At 41.2% G+C, this 26,531-nt stretch overlaps 1 protein-coding gene across 1 annotated transcript; it reads left to right on the top strand.

Moving 5' to 3' along the window:
• The first annotated feature begins 52 nt into the window (after positions 1-52).
• On the top strand, positions 53-25,995 carry LOC124116077 (WD repeat-containing protein 82-like). The gene is made up of 9 exons (XM_046477287.2): positions 53-253; positions 1,086-1,183; positions 2,566-2,632; positions 4,142-4,241; positions 5,907-6,023; positions 13,491-13,646; positions 15,349-15,418; positions 16,910-17,052; positions 18,625-25,995. Exons 1-9 carry the CDS (start codon positions 93-95, stop codon positions 18,652-18,654), a joined length of 942 nt encoding a protein of 313 aa, XP_046333243.1. The 5' UTR covers positions 53-92; the 3' UTR covers positions 18,655-25,995.
• The last annotated feature ends 536 nt before the right edge of the window (positions 25,996-26,531 follow it).

The raw sequence follows: 26,531 nt of genomic DNA, 5'->3' as shown, positions 1-26,531 counted from the left end.
CACTATATGCAGATATTCAGTTTTATGACCTATTTACGTATTGACAGGACAGGTCCGCACTTGTTAGTAGCCCGCCATGCTACCTCGGAAAAATGAAGCTCTCTGATCGTACAGTCATTGATTTCAAAGTAGCAAAGATATTCAGAGAGAATACGGATAGAATAAATAGTGTAGATTTCGCTACTAATGGCGAAACAATAATAACAAGCAGTGACGATGATTCTATTGTCATATATGATTGCTTAAACGGAACGTAAGTGAAGACTACAAATTGACACCGGCTCTCCCCGAGACAAAACAATAGTCTATTCATTGACTCCCTTATTTACATGTTATTCCCCTTCATCACACGTTAACATTAGATATTTAGTAACGCTTACTGTCCCAGCGACCATGTAATTTCGAGAAGAAAAAGGCAGGCAATATTGATGCATGCAAAAACAATATTTTAGAAGTGGTTTGGGAACTGCAAAAACGAAAGTTCACCTGACCTTATGGGCTTGTAGCCGACTTCTGATTTCAACATTCGACAGTCCACATCTGTGTATTTCACATAACAGACTCTTTTTATATCCACAATATCTTCCCCAATTGCGTTGAAATTAAATTGAGGTGGATATTTATACTGTTTGATAGTAATTTTAGGCTATAACTACGAAAATGGTGTGACCTATTTACAAAAAAAGTGTGAATTCTGCCCCTTCCTGTTTCAATAGTTTGAATTTGAGTAATTGCCTCTGCGTTATGGGCTCAAGTAATGGACATGTTTGGATAATATGTTAGACTTAACAGGTGTAAATATATATTTGTAATGAAGGTAATGAAAACAGTATACTGTTATGAATTGGTGCTGGTAAATACAACAGGTCCAACAAAACATATCCCAGTAGTCAATATCATTATTTTGGCTTGGTTACAACACATTTGAGTGAGCTAGTGTGCATAAAAGACAATCATAACACCAGCTTGAGTTATATGCACTCACACATCAGCACTACTACATATTTGGGCCCCCATATTTGGTTGAAAAATAGTCAATGAAGTATGCTTTAACAAAGATTATGAGGGAAGTGTTTCCATTTCAGACCTAAAAGGACCTTGAACAGCAAAAAATATGGAGTGGACTTGATACGCTATACCCATGCAGTCAATACAGCCTTGCACTGTTCAACCAAAATCGATGGTAAGCAATGCTGATATACTATTTGGAAAGTACTTTGATTCATTTAGTGTGGGTGAGGTGATGTGAAATTCGGTTGAATGTCCCATTAAATACAATTGCACGTTTATTGTGACGGGCATGCATGCGTGTGTGGCTGCATGTACTAGTCCAGACTAATGGCAGTTTTTTAATGCTAGCCCACTGAGATACCATGCTGCAGTTTAACATGAATATCCCACTTGGACACAGTATACTGACTCCAAGCCAACCAGTCCTTGTTTTAGCCCCTTAGTGCCGAACACAGTCAGGTTTACAAGTACTGCCTTTTAACGTCTTTTGGTATGAAACACCCTGGGTTCGAACCCTGACCTTCCATTCATTGGGCAGATGCTCTACCACGAGGCTACAGAGGCGGTCTGATTGTAGTTTCTCCTCCTTGTGCCTCCTCCTACCATAAAATACACCAGGGATTATCCAGGATTGTAAACTTAAGGGCCCCTGGCGAGCAAATTGTGAAAAACATTGTTGCTTTGTTCCAAATTTCTGAAATTTTGCGTTTTATAGCATTCTATTTGGATATTACAATCAATGCAATAATGTAAAACTAAACATTAAAACCTCTTCCTATTTATTTCTGGTGTCCCCTGCCGTGATATTGCTGGAATATTGCTAAAAGTGGCGTAAAACCATACTCACTCACTCACTTACTATATTCACATGAATTGAGAAATATTTGATTCCAATGTGGGAATTTTTAATGACATTTGCTGTATACTTGAGGCCGAATATCGGCCTCTGAGCATGTGTATATAGATCCATGTGCACATTATTAATCACGATTTGATCAAGTATCCATTTGACCTAATTATTAGTGGCTCAAAGCTGAGGTGGGGCAGTATTGGATATGTTGCAGAGATGACAGTAATAGGCATGATAGGGGTGGGTGGGCTGTTGCATTACTGGGGGAAGTGTAGGTGTTCTCTGTCAGAATAGGCCCCCACACTAACCAAAAGGATGAGGTGGTCAGGCTCAGTGACTTGGTTTTGTTGCATGTCTTCGTACCCCCATGGTGTGGGTTGTTACTCATAATATCGATTCCTGCATTGTTTGGTGCAGGCTGACATGTTTGTAGGCAGTGTTTGAAATAATTTTGGAACCCAACAGTAGGGCAGGTGGCCCATAAATGTTGCCTGCCCATCTTCAAAGTTACCTTCCAACATCATAAATTGCATGTTGATTCAGTTGAAATAATGCTGACAATTATTTGAGAATCTACGAGGAGTTATGATAAAACTGAATATGTAAGTTGGCTTAAAATTTTGTGCCAGACAGTCGGGCAGGTCGAGGATAAAATCTCCCAGCCCGACAGAAAAGTTACCAGCTAATGGCAATTTCTTTTTCAGATACCATACGGTATTTATCGTTACATGACAACAAATACATCAGGTATTTCCCAGGGCACACAAAAAAGTAAGTATACAACATTTTCTATAAAAATAACTGATATTTACAGAGAGATGTTGACTTGCAAGTGTTGCATCCTGACATGAGCCCAAGGGACTTAATTCCTTCCAACTTACTGCCATCTCTCATATTCCAGCTCGTTATCAATACTTCCCAGGTTTGTAAACACTATGTTCCCGAATCACATGAGAATACATATGCCATGTATATGCTATATTTAACCAACGAATCAAGTAAAGGCCTGCATCCAGCAAGAGGGAGACCAATAGTCTTGTGGTATCCATCTTCCCGAGGCAAGGGAGTTAACTGACTTTAAAGTCCAATTTCCACCCTTGCTGAATTAGGCTGGAATTATGTAGTCCTATTTTGGCTGGACTAACAAGTCTATGCATAGTCCAGTCAAAACCACATAACAAAATGACATCCGGTTCATAAACATGGCAACTACTATGCCATATTTGTTCGATTGGAGGATTTGCTGAGGATGTGTACTGTCAATTGGATTTTTGGATATTTTCCAAATCTTTTCATGTTTTAATCAAGATGCTCAAGTGATTTAATGCACTTCGCGAGGTAAAACCAGTTTTATAAAGAATTTGATCATTGATCAGATCGTCTTCACTGGGTGCGGTCATATTTTTTGAAGCAAATACAAGCGATTTGAGAGGTGGAATCTGATTGGTCAGTAGTGGGGAGATAGAAGGGACATAACTCGTAATAGCCACTGGTGGCGCTACGATCGAGCCCAGAAATTCCAGCGTAGTTCGGCAAGGGTGGAAACTTGACACATATTAAGTCAGTTAACACCCAACCCTGGGGAACATGTGTCATATCGGCTCTACACATTGCTTTACTGTCAGGCAATGGTAGGGTTCACACAAAGTTCATGCATGGAGCTAGGTTCATTTGACTTCCATGAGTAATAAATGGCCTCATGTCATGAGCTGACTGAAAATAGACATGTGTTACTACTAGTACTACGCTGCATAATGGCTCTGTATCGATGGGTGATGGAGGAACATAGTGTATACCTTACAACCCTGATTCCAACTCTCATTCCTCTCAGTATTGCTAATTGTTCTATAACTTAACAAATAAGCCAAGTAAATACCAACATGATGAGACCCGGGAAGACCTTAGGTGGAATAGGTCTTCAGCAACCCATGCTTTGCTGTAAAAGGCAACTGCTTGTAAGAGGCGACTAACAGGATTGGGTGGTCAGGTACACTGACTTGGTTGTTCCATGTCATTGGTCCAAATTGCGTGGATCGATGCACATGATGTCAATCACTAGATTGTCTGGTCCAGACCTGATTATTTACAGACCGCTGTCATATAGCTGGAATATTGCTGAGTGCGGCGTTAAACAACAAAGAAACAAACAAAACAAACATGATGAAGGTCGATCAGTTTTACCAGAATTTGTTAGTCAGATTTGTGAGCACCTGCTGTTATAGCACTCCAAACCGGATGACAACTGGAATGGTGGTTATGTTTGTTATCTTCTGTTTTCAGAGTCGTGACATTAAACATGTCCCCCATAGACGACACTTTTTTGTCTGGGTCCATGGACAAGACAATCCGTCTGTGGGATCTGCGATCGCAAAATTGTCAGGTAGGTGGCTGCAAATCCTGCGCAAAAGCAGGCCCGTAAGACTTGGCACATAAAAAAGTGAAAAGCAGTTTGAAAACATATTTTCTTATATACATTAAATAAAGATACAATCCAGAAACAGGGATAATTCTAGGATGAGGCCTTGTGCTTTTAGCCCCTATATTTGATTTTTTTTCACATTTTCAAATACAATGGGACATTTTAATATTGTGCTGCATGGACGTACCTCTGGAATATATGACATTTTTCACATAAAGGGCCCATGTCAGAAAATTCCTAGAGTGAACCCTGCAGAAATACCTCATGAAGAAACACCAAAATAACACATGTTATCCAAGTTATCAACATGATCAAGTTCCTTGCCTCAAAGGTTTCGCCAAGTAGTTTTGTATTCTGAAAGAACAACTTCCAATACAGGCTGCAAATATCGGGCATGTATCTTTTGTACCTATATCATTATATGCCTAGAGAAATGGCTTTGAACCACTCAACATTAGGGAAAGCAAGCACTGCCATGACAGGTTGCTGAACTAATTCTCTTGTGGGAATGTACAGCTGCAGTGATAGGCTATCTCACTACAATCTTGTCTTAGTGCTCACTTCTCCTACACAAAACATCTCAGAACATCCCCTTGCTGGTCACATCAGAATGATCTTTGATCGACCAATTAAAATGATTTAAAAGGAAGACCGCATTAAAATTGTTTGAAAATTGTTTTGACATAGTTCTTGGTTCAAAATTTGAAAACTGAACATCAGGAAATTCTGGAATGTCTATTAGATGGCCGAGATTGTATGGCAATACTTCCCATGCACTATGGTCAGTATGGAAAGTCTCTTATGTTTTAAATGTTTATCACATTGAAGCGAGAGATGGACAGTGGCTAGTAGGGCTGGGACGAATAACTCGGGTACCTAGGTCGGGTGGGTGCTGAGTAGGACCCGGGTACCCACAGGATTACCCTGACCCGTGCTTAGTCATGTGATATATTGTCTAATGACTAAAATTATCTAGAAATCTATGGTTACACTACAGGTCACTAATGTTCTCTTTTCTTTCTGACTGTGCACCCATTCCTTCTGTTTTTTCATATGGTTGAATAAAGATATAACTTAAGTCAACTTCAGTGTATGAATGACCAGATTGTTTAATACATGTATGTAAATATGTTTTGCCAGGGCTATGCTAAAAAAGTTCCCAATCGGACATTTTGAGGCATCTCCTGAGACCTACAGTGGTACCCGGGTAGTAAATTTGGACTCGTCCCAGCCTAGTGGCTAGCATTCAGTATCAGCTGTACAACCTGTTCAGACCGCACCCTTGTAAACCTGTTTGAGGTTGCATGATTAGAGAAGACATTCAGACTTTCATTTTCTCATTCTGGTAAGAGATGCTCTGGTTGGTCAGATGAAAGTCCAAATTACATCGGGGCGGTTGGTTTAATGGTTAAAGCGTTCGCTTGTCACGCCGAAGATCCGGGTTCAATTCCGGACATGGGTACGATGAGTAAAGCCCATTTCTGGTATCCCCCGCCATGATATTGCTGGAATATTGCTAAAAGCAGTGTAAAACCATACTCACTCACCAAATCACTTTGTTTCAGATGTTACGTCCAAGTGCTATACTTTGTTATCACACCTTCATAAGATCACACCTTGTTTCAGGGACTGATGCATTTATCTGGGCGACCTGTGGCAGCATTTGACCCAGAAGGATTAATTTTCGCAGCCGGAATTAATTCTGAAAGTGTGAAGTTGTATGATCTTCGCTCATTTGACAAGGTAAGAGAGAACTGAGCGGTGAAGCAATTATCATATATCTCTAGCCATCCTCTGCCTCCAGGGCCCGCATATCAGTAAACCTACACTAACCCCTGGATCCGTTCCTGTGGATCTTGCCATTGCAAATTACCTCCCTTTGATTTTCATTAACATTTTACAGACGAATCAAACGTTGACAGAAGGGAGAGGGTTAGGGAGGTAACTCATATTACCTAGAATCCAGAGCCACTGCAAGTTTTAAAGGACATGAAGACATCCTTTTATTAAAAAGATGTTTGAGGGCTTTGTGTGTGTGTGTGAGTCAGTTTTTCAATGTTCACCTTCTCGCAAACTCAATCATTACCAATGACTGGCCAACCCAACATTGAGGCTGGTTTGTAACTTGCATTGTGATTGGTACGTCAGACCTAGTAGCAGAGCCAATAAAATTAGCAAATGGAAATCAATTTCGGGTAATTAACATTGTGAGAACCACAGGAATGCATCCAGGGGCTAGTGTAGGTTTACTGAAATGCTAGCCCTGGAGATAGAGCGGATGATCTTTAGCATGTTTTGCTGATTAAACGGGATGAATTCAACTTAGAAGTAGAAAGTAACTGAAAAACGTTGGTTGCCATTTTGGTCTGAGATTAATCTCATCTTGACCATTGGGAACGTTTTGAGATGGTTTGAGAAGGTACCCGGTCAATGAAGTTGCCTTTTTGACCAGCATAGATTGCTGGGGAAACATTCTAACCCGGAATTCCCACAGGGTTAACTATCAACTGGCAACATGGGGCATGATACGAATTGTATGTGGACACTTTGTGTTTTTACAGCTGTATCATATGCAACAGTTTGTGTCCAGTAAATCTTCGCTTACCAAATTTCTTAAAACCTGTCAAAACTTCTTTTGATGTGTTTCCAATGCAAGAAATAATGTAAATATGGTCAATTTTTTACTTATCCTGCATTACTCCTTAATGCATTCACTGCTTACTTACGACAACTAGAAGAACAGCGCTGCGAAGGTCCTGGGTGAAGAAATAAAGTTGTTGTTCTCAAGTCCCAATCAGTGGCCTTCCGTCGCTGTCCTGTGACCTTGATGACACCTAAGGTCATCTTCACATCACTGCTTGTCGCAGCACAGCTAGGACGTGTCCAAGCGGAGCTCTCCTTTTGGATTAATTTTAGACCTTCAGTTTGTCTACAATCTTAAAAATTGATCTGCGATGGGTGATGTATTCTTTTCATATTACTTTCACCATGATTGTGTAGTTTTATGTGAATTAATTAGGCGTGAAAAGACTCTTGTCTTTTTTCCCGCCAAAATATTGTTGTTCGCCGCCATTTTGAATTGTGTTACAATTGTTTGCCTGCCAAGGTAGTCATATTGTTTACAATTCTCAGCTACGTATGTATAACATATTCTTATGTTTTTAAATACTACTAGCTTTGGCGTAACAGTGAGTTGCGTATACTAAAATTATTGTATACTTTTTCAACTCGTTAAAAATATGGTTGCCGATAGATTAATATCAAATCTACGGCTTTCTTCCAGTCCCGCTTCATCAACAATTCTTTTATTGCGTACCTTTGTTTATGCGATTAAATAGTTTTTTGTTGGTATTTTTGGTTTTACATTGAGTTGCGTATATGAACTTTGTATACTCTTGCAACTTGTAGTTTTTGCCGATAGATTATTGTTCAATTCTATGGCATTCTTCCAGTACCGCCTCATCAACAATGGCGTAATTGTGTAATTGTGGTACTAATTGTCATGGGAAAATCTTACAAAGATTATCATCCACGTTGTATGGTTTGCGCGCAAATGTGCTCTCCAAACCCTAAATGAAAATATAAATACCCTTGGTTTACATTGAGTTGCGCATACAAAAATATTGTATACCCTTGCAACTCATAAATTTGCCGATAGATTAGTGTTCAAATTCTTCGGCACTCTTCCAGTATTGTCTCATCAACAAGGGTTTAATTGCGTAACATACCTTTGAGCATTGTACTAATTGTCGTGGAAAAAACCTTACAAAGATTATCATCCACGTTGGTTGGTTTGCGCGCGGATGTGCTCTCCAATCTCTAAATGTAAATAGCCTTGGTTTACATTGAATTGCGTATATAAAAATATTGTATACCCTTGCAATTCGTATTTTTGCCGATAGATTACTGTTCAATTCTACGGCATTCTTTCAGTACCATTTCTTCAATGGGTTAATTGCGTAACTTATGTTTGCGTGGTGTACATATTGTCGTGGAATAATCGCCCAAACTTCTTTATCCACGGTCATAGGCATGCACGTAGATGTGCTCGCCAAAATTCAAAATGTAATTTTTGTGTAAATCTCTAATCCAACGAGTTTACTATATAAAAGCAGATTACTCACAATCATATTTTGCAGTTATGCCGTCGTGAGACGAGAGGAATGTCACTATCGCAGAATAGCGAATGACATATGGTTCTGTCATTACTACCCAACCGTTATTTACGGCAGGTATTATGACGCCTGTGATTGCAGAAGTACACCATCCACCGAAATCAACAATACCGGAGGATTTTGTGAGTATCGTAACTGCTCCTATTTTTTCAGCCGCCGGACATTTCCAGATACATGTATGATAATCTGTGACGTCGGCGACAGCACCAGCACCAGCATATCAAGATGCTATGATGGGGGTAGATTAGACGCAAGCCTTGATCCAGTCAATACTTTTGAGCTTTGTGTCTGATTTATCTGCGCCGAGCGCAGCACTTGACTACAACCCAAGCACTTCTATTACGCAAGCGGCGCACAATCAGCTTAGCGCTGTTCCAACATATCCAGCATAGACCTGCGCCGAGCGCAGCGTCTGACTGATACCCAAGCGCTTCTATTACGCAAACGTCGCACAATCAGCTTAGTGCTGTTCCAACATATCCAGCATAGACCTGTGCCGAGCGCAGCGTCTGACTGCTACCCAAAGCGCTCCTATTACGCAAACGTCGCACGATCAGCTTAGCGCTGTTCCAACATTCCAGACCTGCGCTGAGCGCAGCGTCTGCGTACCAATCAAGGTCTCTACAATGACGTTAGCCCAAGGCTTACAGTGTACTCGGTTATGTAACCGGCACATGATCAGCTTAGCACATGTACCCGATTGGGAAGCAGACCATCTCGTGTCAGTAACGCCTTCCCCTGATAACAGGGTAAAGAAGAGGGACACCACGAGGTCATTGGAGGAAGACTTCTCCAAAACTCACATTTGCTCCGTGATTTAAGCGACCAATATCGTCAATGTTTGCATTTAATCAGAATCTATTAGAGGATAACCCTATCTGATTAGATCACTTCCAAATTATGGTGTTTTTCCTACAGCGTCAGTTTGACCACAGGAAAATTCATCTTGAGACCGTTCTGACGGAGATTACCGTTACACCCAAGACTTTATAGCGTTTCCAACTGAGATGCTGGTTTCAAGGGCAGTCTATTACGTCAACCTTGATCATCTACTCCCCTGTTCAACGAACAGATCGCAGACACGCACGTCAAGTTCCCAAAAAGCTTGGAAAGTCCAAGCGGGCTGGCAAGTCAGGGAATTATAAGCCTAGACGCGAGTTTCTCAGGGAAGACCAGCATTCCCTTACTGAGAAAGGGAGTGGCAGAGACAAGTCTCAAGGACGATTTCGTACTTATCGCACTATATCATGGTGTCCGTATAAGGGTAGAGATAACCCCACCGTTGACCAGTTTGATTGGGAAAATCCAACATAGACATACTGTTGGTAAGAAGAGCTGTAGAGTGGGTTCACAACCCAGTCTTTACTCCGGGGTTTTATCCTCACACGTACCTGGTACTCATGAAGGACCCAGACAAGATGAGAATGATCCACAATCTCTGTGTTCAACGAACGTTTGATTATTCATCAGTCTCGACTATCCATCCCAACCGTAGACTTTTCAGGTCCAGTTCATTGGGGTTCACTACCAATGGTAGTATTTCCCATTTGACATGTCAGTGACACTTATGGCTATTTACAGGAGTAATGAAGCCAATAACTATCTACACGTGACGAACACTTGGTTCGAGTCGTAGATGGAGGGCGATCTACTGTATCATCAACACATGTCAATAACTGGGATAGACAATCAACGAGGCGAAGTCGGGAGTATTCTCCTTCCTATTGACTTCAGTTCATAGGAGACCTGTTTAAGACAGACCAGGATATCCTATCTGTACCGAGGGACAGATGGCACAAGTTTCTACTTCTTTTGTCATCTACTCTACACCAACCACACACACTTCGCCAGTGGCAAGTGTTGCTAGGGTTAATCACCTCGGCACAGGAGTTAACTAGCATGGGCTGCTTACAACTGCGACCAATTCAATTTTTTCCTGAACCCTTACATCAGGAGTCAGGATCCACTCAAGGCCATCACTCTACCGATTAAGCTAGAGCCTTGCCTCAATTTGTGGCGCTGAATGTCTGCGGAGTCTGTTTATTCGCGTTTACCCCGAATACACACCTGTTTGTGGACGTCCCCTTTCAGGGGTGGAGTCTTCACTTACAAGACCAGATAAGCTCAGGGCTATGGCCCGGCGCACAATGGAAGTGGCACATAAACTACTTGGAGTTGGAAGCTTTAATTCTGGCTATATCACATTGGCAGAATCAACTACAGTAAGCCCGACTCGCTATATCCACAGACAACAGCACTGCGGTGTGGTGCCTGTGCAATCGGGGAACAACACACTCCCACTCTCCACTTCTAAGGACATTCAGATTTCTTCCATCTAGTGGATCGGCTGTGACTAAGGTTCATAGTTCAGCACATCCCCGGATGTAGAAACATACTGGCCGATACTTTATCACGTCCAGACAGGGTGGCTCCCACCGAGTGGAAATTTCTCACAGAAGCATTCCAGTTACTGCTTCAGGAATTCAGGCAACCAAACATTGACTTGTTTATTACTTGCCTAGGCCACCAACTCATGACGTTGCCGGATCCGCAGACTTGGGCGGTGGACGAGTTCAGTATCACTTGGGAAGGGCAAAGAACTAGCACTCTTCTGCCACCACTTTTACTTCCCAAGGTGCTACAGGGGATCAAGGAGACAAGGTATCTCGATCTCTCCTTTGGTCGCACCCTGGTAACCGGCGAGAGGGTAGTTCGTCAAGCTCGGAAAAATCTAAAACAATTCACTTCCCCTCTCACAGTGGTCCAACCTACTCATCCACCCTCAACAGAAAATTGCCTCACCCAACGTCTGCACGCATGGTTCGTCTTTAAAAGGCGTTTAAGTGCGAAGGGTTATTTCGACACGGGCAGCAAAGCTAAAGCTTTAGTTCATCGTTACTCTCCAAGAGACGCCGATGACAAGTGGGGATCACTTGAGACTTTTTACAGGGAAGAAAAGAATCAAGACCCTACGATTGCGTCACAATTCCTAGAGGAATACCTCCTACATTGCGTACCCAAAAACACTTGGAAGGTAGCACCATTACTACGTAATTGGCTGCAATTATCTTAGTGTTGGCCGTTTCCGGAAAATCACAGTGTGATTAAGGTCACGGAACTACAGGCCATATTATGCTCATTCCGGTTTGAGGATCAGAAGGCCAAGTTCCAGCCACCTGATTGGGACTTGAACGTGGTACTTCGAGGTTTGCGAGGGCCCCCTTCGAGCCCCTCATTGCATCCTCATTTTCAAGCTCCTTCCCAGCGCGTGACACCTTCGTTACACTCTCGGTATAGTATAGAGAGCTCCGCGAACGGGCTATCGCTGTGAGGAGCTTGGACATCACCAAGGAAACAATGGTTTCTCTTGGCATTAGCAATGGCGGTACGGGTGAGCGAACTACATGTGATTGACTCAACCCGGATCCGTTTTGAGCATGGGACGCACGGAACGGGACATCTAGGGTTATGCTGGGATTTTATTGCTAAAATCTACTACCAGGCCAACCCGACCGTTCCTTCACCATCCCACCGATATCGACTATTGTGGGAATCGTACATGGTGAAGTTCTCCTGGGCTCGGTGCGAGCAGTTCGAGTTTTCATTCGACGATCCAAGACTAGGCGTGGTTCGTCCACGACATAAGTTAGTCGCATAATCGCAAACACCATATCTCTATGGTTACGCGCAGTAATCCTTCAGGCCTACGAGATCATCAAACGGAACTCGCCGAGAGCGAATTACCCTCAAGATCTCAAGGTGTCAGCCTTACCAGGGCTCAACACGGCAATTGTGGTTTGGGAATAATCACGGAAGGATATTTCTGGAGATTCGACACATATTTTCGTTAGTCATAACCTTCGCGTTGGGGCTCTCGAGGATGTCGAAGACGTTCGAAGTTTGGCCCTCTGGTTGTTATCCTGCAGATTGCCAACCCCTGACGCAAATAATGAATTCGCCCTATACAGAGCCAGTCAACTTCCATGTGCAGTCACTCAGTCGCCACCAGTGGAAGAATATTAGACAATCTTGTTTGTCAGCGACGGCTCTATGACGCAGTAAGTAAAGAATTAGCTGAAAAGCTATTATTTTCTTTATTACTAAGCGTGTATAGGGAATTTCTCTTTAATTCCTATGTTCAATCTTTTTGATTTTTGAACAACCCTACCGTAATGGCGTTTTTGTCTGAACTTTTCCGCTTCACGGTTTAACGACCAACTGGTGTCGTATTCCAGTGTGTGAATTATTGAGGTTTCTGTATTCTGAAGGTTTACCCACCTCCAAACCGTCCGATACAGATGCATTAAGGAGTAATGCAGGATAAGTAAAAAATTTAGTAAAATCTAAATATTTTTTACATTTGTATACTTATCCTGCATTACTACGCTTAAGGCCCACCCGTCGTTAGACTTGCCTCCCCACTTTGGCTTCAGAAACCTCAAAAGTATGTTTTTCTAAGAGCTTGGGCGACAGGCAGTGATGTGAAGATGACCTTAGGTGTCATCAAGGTCACAGGACAGCGACGGAAGGCCACTGATTGGGACTTGAGAACAACAACTTTATTTCTTCACCCAGGACCTTCGCAGCGCTGTTCTTCTAGTTGTCGTAAGTAAGCAGTGAATGCATTAAGGAGTAATGCAGGATAAGTATACAAATGTAAAAAATATTTAGATTTTACTAAATTTGGTTGGTAACATAGTTGATTGTGTGTTATACATGGAACTTTGTTCATTATAACAATCACTGGTTTGTCTTGTCTAGAATCTTATTTACATGCTGTATCAGACTCGCTGACTTGGTTGATGCATGTCATCTTATCCCAGTTGCATAGATAAATGCTCATGATGTCAATCACTGGGTTGTCTGGTGCAGACTCGATTGTTTACAGACTGCCATCATACACTGAAAAACTGCTGAGTGCCTCATTAAACAACAAACCAACAAAACAGGCTGTCATTATCATGGAACTGGAATATTGCCAAGTGCTCACTATATTATCGTGATCTGTGTTGATGCAGATTTGATCTATTTGCAGGGCCCATTCACAACCTTCAGGCTGCCACAAGACAAGGACTGTGATTGGACACAGCTCAAATTTAGCCCTGATGGGAAGCTTATTCTCATCTCAACGAACGGATCTGTACTCCGCTTAATTGATGCATTTCAGGGGGCACCTCTTCAAATATATGCAGTAAGTAATTGCTGTTAAATAACATGACTTCTCCAGAGGTACTTTCCTCTTCTTAAATAGTGCTATATTCTGAACTTCATAATGTTCATCTCAGTGTCATCTCAGTGGGCTTTTTGATTGGAAGCAGGGTATAAGGGATTTATTCAATGTGCTAAGAAATTTATTTCTCTCCAAGGCGTCATATTGTATTTTATCAAGATCAGGTGGACCTATCGGATTTCATCATTCTGACATGGAGGTATGATAATGTCTATGTTTAGTGAGGTAATAAATATATGATATGAAAGGGGTGAAACTATATGACAAGGTCATGATACAACATGTGTTGCAATGCACATTTTTATGCCAAATCACGTGGAAACCTCTTGACTAAATATTTCAGAGCAGGTTCCAAAGGAAAAGCTATCTGTAGACAGAAAAGTCTATGATCGTAGCGGCTATTTTTTCTAGTGAACTTGAAAAGCTGATTACAGCACATTTTGCAATATCGCACTGACAAAAACATTGGGGGTCATTAAACGAATAGTCAGTAATTTATTTTAGCAAGTCTATCGTCTTGTATTGATACAGAAAAAAATGGATCATATACTGTATCATCGCATGAAAACTCACGATGCACTTGTGCTCCAATGTATCATTTTACCCATATGATATAATATGCATTTATAAAGTGCCTGACGTACAACTTGGAAAGGTGCTCATAGTTGCTAGACAGTATTACCCATGTAAGTGGATCAGTGTGCACTCAAATTCAATTTTTTAGTCCCTGGGAGAAGCACGAGAAAGTTTAGTCACATTACCATTTCATCATACCGGTCACCCACTCACTGCTTGGTGAGCAGAGGCAGGTTTTTAAACAAAATCTCTGGAGGCACTACATGTGGTGCAGGACCGAAGCCGTAAAATGTGATTTAGCCTTGCGGTCACACATCCACCGAGCGACCAACGTTACTTAAATTTTCCTGATTGTGACTTGTGTTCTGTACACCACAAAATGAGGCTGTGTTTAATGCAATGAATTCAAATGAGTCCAAGTCTGTGTGTAACCTTTGTGCAAGCCCTACCACTAGGGATGTCACGGTACAGGCGTTACACGATACAATATATACCTCAATACCGAAGCCACGATACGGTACATATCTTGATACTGCATATATGATATTTTCAACGGAAAACCCAGTCATTAGACTGGGAATAGAGTCCATGAACTCGCTCATAAGGAACTGACTAATACATGTCTTATGAGTGAAGTTAACTATTCTGTATGAGAAAATAAGAAACAAAGTTTAGGTAGTGTATGATGACATGCAGCAAGAAAAAGCTGGTCAGTCTTATCAGGCTAGTGTCGTATCCGAAAGACGACCACAAAAGTTTTAAAAAATTCCTTGTACTTGCTTATTGATGTCGATGCGAGATAAGCGTGGACAATCTATTGGATTAAATGTAAATCGATGCCAAAGTAAGTGTATTGGGCATCATATCATGAAAAGTTTGCCGACGGTGCGTCAGTGTAGCGGTGAATTGCGACATCACTACCTACCATTGCCTGAGATTGAAGCAATGTGCAGACTGTAAAGCCCATGGCGTATGCTGCACAAAAAAGTATGTATTCACGGGGGATGGAGAAACGTATTGTCTTCAAACCTGTGAATTATTGATGATGTATGGAACTGTCAGCTAATTGCTATGTTGTTATTTTCAGGGGATCACCAACCAAAAGGGGGTGCCTTTAGAGGCCTCCTTCAGTCCAGACTCGCGCTACGTCTTCTGTGGTAGGTAGCTGTTCTCACATGTCACAGCCTCAGTCAAAAGTGGCTGCTTTCCAGGTTGAACTTGATTTGCAGATTGATTTTCAATAGGTTCCCCGTAATATATCCACTCATTTCAGCTTATTTTACAAGCATGGAGTAATTGGCCAAACCTCTGGCTTCTTGTTTGAGTGATTTAGCAAAGTAAAAGATTAATGCTAGTGGTTAGGTCTCCGTAATCCTGAACTGAATATTGCATTAGCACTGGTCCCCAGCAACCTATGCAGGTTGAAGGAGCTGAGTTAATGGATCAGGTGGTCTGGCCTGGTTGATTGCGGTGGCATGGATCGTTGCTCATTATGTCAATCACTGGATTGTTTAGTCCAGACTCAACCAATTTTCAGCAAAAACTTCCCAAAAGGGAATAAAAAGTTCCTATTTCATGTCAATACAGTCTTAACAAATATGATGGTTTGGTCGTGGTGTCCACTGATTTCAGGACCAAAAATGAGGAAGAGGCTTAAGTTTACATTATTAGATTTAATGTAGTGTTGAAATACGATCTTAAAATACCTCTGAAAATAAGAACTTTAAAAATATCCCAATTTTTAGCAAAATAACATGTTTCTCCCCAGTTTGCCTGCTCAAAGCACTTAGATATATATTCTAGATATATCACTGAGTCTTGCAGGCAGATAACTGTTCACATGCTGGTACCTGCACTCTTATCATGCTGACACTGATGTATTCCTCCACAAAAGTCTCACTGGTTTGAGAAATGAGAGATGTCTTGAATATTCTGCAATCTCATTAGAATAAGATCTTTTACTTTAACCCAACATCTCCCTGCTTGAATATATGATAAACTTCCATTGGAGGTCAGGTCAGGTGAATTCTGAGTGAACTTTGACCATCAAATCTAAATATAGGATCCCTGAGTTCATGTCAGCTTTCCAAAAAGGGGGAGGGAGTCTAGTGGTTAAAGCGTTCGCTCGTCACGCCAAAGACCCAGGTTGGATTCCCGACATGGGTACAATGTGTGAAGCCCATTTCTGGTGTCCCCCGCCGTGATATTGCTGGAATATTGCTAAAAGCGGCGTAAAACCATACTCACTCACTCATGTCAGCTTTCCAAAAAGGGGGAGGGAGTCTAGTGGTTAAAGCGTTCGCTCGTCACGCCAAAGACCCAGGTTGGATTCCCCACATGGGTACAATGTGTGAAGCCCATTTGTGGTGTCCCCGGCCGTGATATTGCTGGAATATTGCTAAAAGCGGCGTAAAACCATACTCACTCATTCCAAAAAGATTATGCTTAATTTTTGTACTGCCTCAATTCGGAAATTTTGATCTTATCCTTGTTTGTCGCCCTTTGTGTGAAGAAGCCATGATGCTCAAATGACCATAAAATATCCACATCAATATCCATTTGGAACTTCCTGTTTAAGTTCATATTTAAAACCTTGATGGTGATTGATTTGAATGTGATTTGAATGTCCTGAAACTGTTTGTGGCCAGGTTCAACGGATGGCAAGATACATTGTTGGAGCACAGAGACAGGCAAGAAGATAGCCGAGCTACTGGGGGATCATCCGGGACCCATCCAACATGTTCAGTTCAACCCCAAATACATGATGTTTGCCACAGCTTGTACAAATATGGTGAGTTCTGTGTGCCTGTCAAACTGACTTGTTGATCTCCAGGGGGCACAGTGGTCTAGGGTGTGGCTGTCTGCTACACAGAGTTGTGTCCCTTCCCTGCCTGGATCTGCTGGGCTTGGGTTTGAATCTTAGATTATCATTGGTATGTCTGCATCATTGGGTTTTACCAAAATAAAATGTCTATGACTATGTCACCTTGAGTTTCCTTGTTCGTCTGGCCCAGACCAGACAGGCTGCCGTCATTTAGGAACATCAGGAATAATGCAGAGTGTGACATTAAACAACAAACAAAACAAAATTTCTTTTTAGGTTTTTCCGCATAAAAACAGTTGAAACTGTTGAGTAAACTGAAGTAATTGAGTAGTATTCCAGTTATGTCATGGTGTGCCAGCTTAATGTTGGAGGCAAGCCCTAAGTGATGCAGGTCTCAGGCATTTACCACGAGCGCGGTTGTGGTGCTGACAAACCTGGAAACACCCGGGCCGACTGAGATGAACTTGCCACCACAGATGTCTGGTGTGCCCAAGGGACGACTTAGACGACTAGGCCCCCTGTGTCACCTGTGCCTTCTACTATTATTAGACGTGGCAGATCAGTAATTTGTTTTGATTGTTCTGATGGAGAACTACTGATAATAGCTACATCCTTCTTCACTATGAGTATGACCATGTTTTCATGCATACTGATCGCGTTAGAATAGGTCCAAAGCTTCCATTTAAACGGTTGGTCCGGCTCCGTGACAAGTTTGATTGGGTCATCGTGACCTGGTGGCATGGAATGTTGCTCATTCTATCCACCAGCCTAGGTCCCATTCCACAAAGTCATCGTACGTTTACAACTGTCGTAAGCCTATGTTCCTTATTTGATTATTTGGTAGCTGGATTATTGCTGACTTCAAACAAACAAACAAACATATATATAGCAGAGATCTATCTAGACTTACTCAGAGGCTGCTATTCTGCCCCAAGTCTTCAGCAAATGTCAACTCCCAATTTGGAACTAAACATTTCCCAATTCATGTTGCAAAGTATTGATATATATATAACTCATAGCTAATTTTATGGCTTTGTAGAAGTAACCTGTATTCACTTATTGCAAGACCAATAAATAGACCTGTGAACATCGGGGTAGAGAATAGGTCTTCAGCATCTCATGCTTGCCGTAAGAGGCGAGTAACGGAATCGGATGGTCAGGATTGCTGACTTGCTTGGTGCATGTCACCATATCCCGATTGCGTGGTTAGATGTTCTTGATGTCAATCACTGTATTGTCTGGTCCGGACTTGATTATTTAGACCGCTATCATATAGCTGGAATATTGCTGAGTTTGGTGTTAAACAACAAACAAACAAACAATAAATAGGAACTGGTTTTAATGCTTTGCTTAATATTATTGCATTAAATGCAATCTCAAAATACCTCTGATTTTACAAAAATATATAACTTTTACAAAGTCCCAGTTTTGAACAAAATAAGGATTTTTCCAATTTGCCGGCCAAGTGCGCTTAGTTAAGAATCATAGAGAAATCTCTGCATAGGAAATATACTTACAATAAATGCTTTTGAATTTCAGGCATTCTGGTTACCAGTAACTGATGACTGAGCGGTTCACCTGGAGTGTGGACATACATCCAAGTGTGTGTGATAAATGTTGTCATGAGATTTACTGTAGTGTAAAAGGCAGCTGTACTTCGGCCATAATCATCCCCAGTTGCCCGACCAATCAGAACACTAGGATTGATCCTACGCCGCGCTGGGGAACAATCGGCTCGGGCAAACAATCGGCTGTAGAACGGGAGACGCGGATGTCCGCTACACAAAGACTGCACGCCAAGCTCAGGATATGCATCATTCACCCACACAGTACATCTTACATCCATCAGAGTTCTCACCCTTTTGTTACCATGGCCGATGGCAGGACAGAATCTCAACACACCCACAGTCATAACCGTGATCACCATGTTTTAGTTACTGGATGAAAAGGGACTGATTCTTTTTCAATCGCTGCTGTTACGAACCTGCCTTTTCATTCCTCGTCTTGTTTATTAGGTTACTTTAAGTGGAATTCTTTCAAGCTGACAGGTGTATTTTTGTTATTTTAATTCTTTGTGAGGGATTTGATCAACCCTACAGCAGGTGTGGAATAGTCTGCATCTTAATCAGTCTAGTCTAGTCTAGTCTAGTGAAAATATCTTTGGGCTAGTAAGCTTTGCTATAAATGTCTGATATGAATACAATCTGTTGAAATGATGCCAGCAGACTTGTAATTGTACATGAAATGGTTTTTGATGCAGGCTGGGTATTCGTTTATTCATAGGCTGTGCAGTGGTCGAAAATAAGCATAAAGATCAAGGGGCCTCTGTCAAAGCCTAATGTTAAAAGTTAAATATTCCAGGGGTCTCTGGATTGAAATACTTAGTTTCAAACACTGCTGTGATGACCATTGGTCCGAAATGACCAACAGTGGTGGTCAGCTCTTTATGATCGAGATGCTGTGGCCGGAGTTCGGGTTTTGATCTGCCATGGTTTCTGTGTACCCAAAGTTAACTGAACATACTGAAAGATGTTTCAAATAGGTCTCTCTAGTCACATGGGGAGCAAATGACATTTGTTTGTGAACATGGAACTGCATCATTATTTCCTGGGTTTGTAAACAATGTGTTCCTCCATCACCCACGAATATGTTGAACTGATGTGCGGTGTAGTAGTGACCTGTGTCTACTTTCAGTAAGAGCTGAAATGAGGCTATTTATAATGCCCTGTTCTGTACATGAATTTTGTGTGAACCTTAACACTGTCTGACTTGCAGAGCAGGCAGACCCAAGGCTGTGAAACATGTTGCACACATCAAGGGAGATTTATTGCCATTTGTGTGATGTAAGCTAAGCCTGGCATCCCCCTTCCTTGAAACAGTCATCACGGCATCCCTCTTGCTTGAACCTGGCATCCCCCTTCCTTGAACCAGGCATCACGGCATCCCCCTTCCTTGAACCAGGCATCACGGCATCCCCCTTCCTTGAACCAGGCATCACGACATCCCTCTTGCTTGATTCGTTGGTTTGAAATAGCAGCCGTATGTGTTCATATTTATGGAGAAACATAGTGTATATCAAACCCTTGAAGTGTTGATGATGATGGAAATATGCTTCGCAGAATAGGTGTCTATTAACTCTATACATTGTAATATATCCATTTAAAGGGCTGATCATCCTTTCCAGGTAACATTTGTCCTGTAATATTGAGAGATGAGACCGTTGCAACAACTTGAATTGTTTTCTTCAGCGTTATGGCATTTTACATTTGCTAATGCAATTCATTCTTAAACATCTCTGATTGATACCATATGTTATCCATCACGTTCATACTTAAGATCAAAATTTGACTTTGACCACGTTCCTTCATCCGTTGTCACGGTTACATTTCACATTGAACAGGCATGTTAGACTATAAATGATTTAGTCATTCCCGGGAAAAGTTTTGTTTTTTTTGTATTCTTTCTAATCTGGTGAAAATGTGTAATTAGGTTAGATGTAACCATGGTGACCCTTTCTAGTTTATGTTTGCATATTTAGTTGAGTCGTGATTGAAGGGGTGGGACCACATTGGAAGTAATTAAACATAAGCATTCATTGATCATTCTGTGCAATACAGTAAATCAAGAATATTCTTCCTATCTCACTTTGGTGAGTGCTGGCTGTGATATAACTGCAAATCGTGCTGGGCAGCAGTTAACCATGCTCACTACTAAGGTAGTGCCTCCCACTCACTTTATCATAAGGAACAGATATTGTTTTGCTCGGAATATTAAAAGATAACAAAATAATGGTATGATACATAATGGTGAATGCTTATGTCTGAATGCTGATTTCCAATTAAAATTACCAAACTTTTCTCATGGTTGCTTTTATCAGTCATTTTCTGAGCAGTAATAGTGTTTGATTTTGTCCATTTAAAAATCTGGTCTTGTGTTTGTCATGGTTGTCCAGTTATGGTTATCCAAAAAGAGTTGTCTTTCTTTGCTGCGGCCATGTTGTAACGCCTAAGAAAGTCCTGGTAACCATGTCGATTTGAAAGTATGCTTCTTATGAGGAACATTTTTCCCTGACGTAGAGGCGAAGGTTACACTACATTTTCTGGTGTGTGCATCGAGGGATGTATTATAGATTGGGATAGATTGGCTCAAAGGAGTAATCTGGGTTCTGGGGCTTTGCTAGGGCTGCAGCCATACGCTTAGATGTGATGCGACATATGGAACCTCCAATCTGGTAATTCAGCTTTTCAGTCTGGTTGAAATGATTTCAGATTTGTCCTGATTTGTACTTGATATACTGAATTCTAATGGACATCTTATTTGCACTTCAGTATTTTTGTTCATTTATGATGTACAGTGAAGCCTTGTTAGTCGGTGCCCTCACTGGTTAACTCCTGTTTTTGGATCTCAATCTTCTTCTGGATCACAGGATACAGGAAGGAGGTGTGGCAGCCAGTTTTCAAGTGCCCTGACCTTGTCATGACCTTGTCATGATCTTGTCATGATCAGATGTGCAGGTGGCCCAGTTGTCTAAGGCACCAAAATTGACTGTGCAGGGTTTGAAACCTGGTTTGCCCTGGTAATGTTTCTAGGTTTGTCAGCACCATAACTGTGTTTCACCAAAGTAGTAAATGTCATAAATATGTAAAACCTGCAGCACTTCGTTCTTTCCTCCCACATCAAGCTGACATGCCGTGATATGACTGGAATATTGTTCGAAGTGGCGTTAACCCCAACTCACTCTTGTTTTTTATAGTCAGAACTTTTGTTGATCCAGATGAAAGCCTTGGAACAGTGCTGTCCAGATTAACACGGTTTCACTGTATTGGAAAATGTCCAAGTGACCTGGGAAGTAAATTCATGGCTTCGAAACATGGAGCAAAATATTTTTTGTTCAAATATCTTTACTTTTCAATATGTTCAGTGTCAACATGTAGCTCCTGAAGCTGAGATGTAAATAATTAGTTAAAACCACATACACACACACAGTCACACACCACACACTCTGGGGAATACATTTTTATTGGGCAAACAGATACCCATGCAAGAAATCTGATTGGTTCTTATAGTTCCTCCAGACAGGCAGTGAGTGGTATTCTAGTATAGTGTAATTTGACTTTTTTTTCTTTCATTGAAGATTATATTTTGTGTTCTACCTTATTATTGCAATGTAAATTCTGTAACATGTTTGATGAAATTTTTATCACAGTACTGTTGATATTTACAAATATTTTAACATGGTGACATTCTTTGCTCCGGATTTCTGAAATTTTAGAATAGGAAAGTTTGAGGATGGGTCCTTCAGCTTGGCTACGATGGCAGGTTGGAAGGATCTAGAAAATGATCTGTTCCAATACACATGTTTGAAAGTCCATGAATATTGTCATTGGTGGTATGGGTTTGAGGAAGCTTGTGGTCTTATTTGAAGCATTCGAGGAAAGCCAGAAATTAGTGTTATAGATTGTGTACATGGTGTATTGTTCAAAATAATTTAGAATTGTTTCGAGTTTATTTTTTTTTATTTACTTGTCATTTACATGCTTTCATTATTCCAAATGAGGCGTGTGAGGGACTACATGAATGTCTAATGCCCACCTATCAATTGAGAAAGACGTTCCACCATGCGTGTTTGGGGCAATGGGGCTGTGATTGCTTGGTGGACTAACTATCTGTACTACACAGTATTTCTGTAAACAGTCAATCTAGAATTCACATTGAGACTGGACACTGGCACCTGACCCCTGACCCCCCAGTTGCCATGGAAACAAGACTTTGAATAGATGCTGGCACCTAACGTTGAGTATCCAGATATCAACTAGACATTAACAAGAATTCATTTCAAGTCATGATTCTGAACAAAACTTAGTTCTAATTGTTGGATAGCAATATTGCATCAATTCCCACATGCTCCAGGTTATTTATTCAGGGGGAGTAGACTAAGATGGCAGATGAACCTTGCTGCTGTAGACTTGATTGGAGGATGCTTACGGATGATTCTCTTATTTGCAATATCCTGAGATTGTACCGGTACTTAATGAATTCATGTCAATATTAGTGGCTCACTTGTACTAATCCTTATGCATTAGCATAGACCATTTCTCAATATCACGCTTGATTATCATATCACAGATTGCTGAGGGAAAAATCTACTTAAAGTAATATCAACGATATAATCAGCAGCAGCAGCAACATCAACATAAACATCAACATCAACACTATTCTTTGTATGCTGATTCTTTTTGACATATTCTACATAGGCTAGGCAGGTCAGGTCAGGTCAGGTCAGGTCAGGTCAGGTCAGAGTTGGTTGCAGTAGGGGTCTTGTACTGGTGACTGGGGGTACTTGTGGCCCAGCAGCTCATTGAATCAGATCTGTTACTCTGATACGATACACCTCTGCTGTGGACACCCCTGTCCCAATTATGTTTCTAGGTTTGTCAGCACCATACCCATGCTCGTGGGTTTCTCCGAAGTGGTAAACGTCTGAGACCTACATCACCTCGGGCTTTCCTCGCACCTTAAGCTGACATGCCGTGATACAACTGCAATACTGTTAAGAGCGGCATTAAACCCAACTCACTCACTCAAAGGGAGGTGTCCTCATGTATTAACACAGAGATATTGTATTGGAGTAGAATATCTGACTTGAGATTGTTTATCGGCAGAGTTGGTTCAGATTCGACCTGACACTGTTCTTAGTTTGTCACCATACCCGTGTTCATTGGTATCACCGATGTGGTAGACATCTAAGACCTGTTGTCACATCGGGCATTGCGTTTATGTCCTGCAAATGTTAAACCAAATTCACTTTCTCTCACCTGGTTATTTTAATGAAATACTGTTCAAGGCAGTGATAAATGCAACTTGTCAGCTTAAACGGAACAGGCAGTTTGGTAGCTCGGATGTTCAGGTGTTTGCTTGTCAGGCCAAGGACCAAGTTTGATTCCCCACATGGGTACAGTGTGCAAACCCCTTTGTTGGTGTTCCAGGCAATATTTATTGTTTTCGGCTATTATCCTCAGCAACTTTGGGATATTTATTTTATTGGTTGAAGATCTATTTTCTTGTCAATTTACTTTGTGAATCATCTGGAATTTGTGCATTTTAAAAGAAAAATACCTAAATTTTAATTTTACATATTTTTTCTACACTATTGTTCTTGCTTCAATCATTTGTTAACAGTTTTGCTGTTGATTTGTGTGAATCAAGCTGCTGGGAACTATTGTAACCTTTCCAGGACCACTCACATAAGATGAATGTTTGTTAATATTCACATTAGTTCATATAAATTTGCTAGTTTGCCTTCAAGGAATGTAAAATACAACAAAGGCATTTTATGAAACGTTTTCCTATTTTCAAATGCCAGATTATAACATAATTGTAAGTAGTTGTATGAGATTAACAGGTAGATATGTGTCTCTTATGTGTAGCTACCCTGTTGCAAACAGTATAAAATGACACTTTCTCAGTATTTATGTAATGATACGCAATTGTTAAAACACCATCTAAAATCCGTTCATATTCTGTGAATTTCCTAACCTTAATTCATATGGTATTATTGAAAAACTCCATTTTCCTATTTGCCAGCCATTGCTGTTGATTCATTGTTCACTTCACAGCTCATTCAATTGTTCTGTTAGTTTACATAATATCATCAAGTACATGTGATGCACTTCACTCAGTTTTGTAAATATTTGACTAACGTAGTTGTAATGTGCACAGTGAGGCTGCAGGGGATGCACGTCCGGGATGCACCTCTGGGTTGCACGTCCGGGATGCACGTCGGGGATGCCACAAGTCACGATACACGTCCACAATCTGTCACTGCACACAGGGGTGAGGTTACATGTACCCTTGAACCAGGCTTGAGATGCAATGTGGGATACACCTAGCCCAGTTAGCTTAGTTAGTCATATTAAGCCCAGTTGTCCATTTATCCCGTTAAGACCTTGTTTTGATGTCCATAAGCTACCTTATGCGTAACTGGGCAAGATCTATGAAGCTCAGGAGGCAAAGTCCAATAGCCTTGTTATATCCAACTAGACAATCCCACTTTACCCTGTGGGACCAGTACATCCCACCAGCTTCACAAAGTCAAAGTCCTTTGGCCCACTAGAAAGACTATTAGCTCTGAAGAGCTCACTGGGCCTAGTCCTTCAGCTAAATGATGCCCACTGGATTATCCGTTTGTGAAGCCCAGCTGACCTAGTCCTTTAGCTTTGTAAGGCTAAGCAGACCAAGACCCGTAATATTTTAACTCACTTTACATAGTGATTGTTTATTGTGAAGCCCCCATTTCACCTGACATCACAAAATTATCAAGATATGCAGTATATGCAGAATTGTAAGGATGAATGAGTTCGTCCCAATCAGTTCGAAGTAAGTAGCCCAATCTGAGGTTAGCATCACTGGTTCCTAGGATATGAGGTTAGCGTCACCCCTGGCAAGTCTGTTTCTTCTTCCTCATCAACTTCTGTTTTCTTCATCAGCCCTTCATTGACTGCTTATAACTCTCAGCTTACAACTTTCTGCACTTTCTTCCTTTAATCTCTTTGACTTGTGGCCAGGAAGAGTTGGATGGTAGAATGTGTATCTTGACTTGTCACCTGTCGGCTTGTATGGTACTGAGTTTGTATCAAGGATGTTTGGTCCTAGAGTTTGTGACTGGGAATAGTCCAAGTGAAATCATGTTGAACTTAGGAACAGCTAGACTTGTTTAGATGTTTTCACCCAGAGTGTCCTCAGTCTGGTAATATTTGTACTACTGATTCCCAACTGAAACTGTAGTGATTGTTCATATTGACAATCTGAGTTTTTACACTTTTTCAGTTTTGTGTATAAATGTGTATGTTGTGCATTAATATGTGCTATTTGTATGTGCAAAAGTACACTAAATCCAGTTCAGTTATCTGATTGTATGGTTTTGTTGTTTTTTAATGGATGGGTTGTGGTTGTATGGAAGTGGTGTGATTTGAGCTTTCACCCAGCTGTAAATGGGTACCCGGTAGTTGGGGTAGTACAGTGATTGTGAAATCTCTGAAAGATGGATGTGCCTCACATCTAAGACCTGCATCACATGAAGCTGACATCCTGTGTTGTAATTGAAATACTGTTCAAATTACCAGTGAAGGTCTCGGGTTAGAATTGGCCTTAAGCAACCCATGCTTGTTGTAAGAGGCAGATTGGGTGGTCAGGCTTACTGACTTTGTTGATGCATGTCAATGTATACCAATTGCATAGGTCAATGCTCATAATTTCAATCACTGGATTGTCTGGTCCAGACACGATTCTTTACAGGCCACTTCATATATTGCTCGGTGCAGCCTTAAACAACACACAAACTGCTCAAAGCAGGTTACCCAAACTCACTGTTTCACCAGCAATAAATGGGTACCCGGTAGATATTTTAGTACTTGTTTACTCTCAGATTGATTTAATGAGAGGGATTG

This window comes from Haliotis rufescens, unplaced genomic scaffold (genome assembly GCF_023055435.1).
Source record: "Haliotis rufescens isolate VD_foot unplaced genomic scaffold, xgHalRufe1.0.p SCAF_23, whole genome shotgun sequence".
NCBI lineage: Eukaryota > Metazoa > Mollusca > Gastropoda > Lepetellida > Haliotidae > Haliotis > Haliotis rufescens.
Note: the sequence above shows the minus strand (reverse complement) of the source record. Positions and strands in the feature narration are given on the sequence as shown.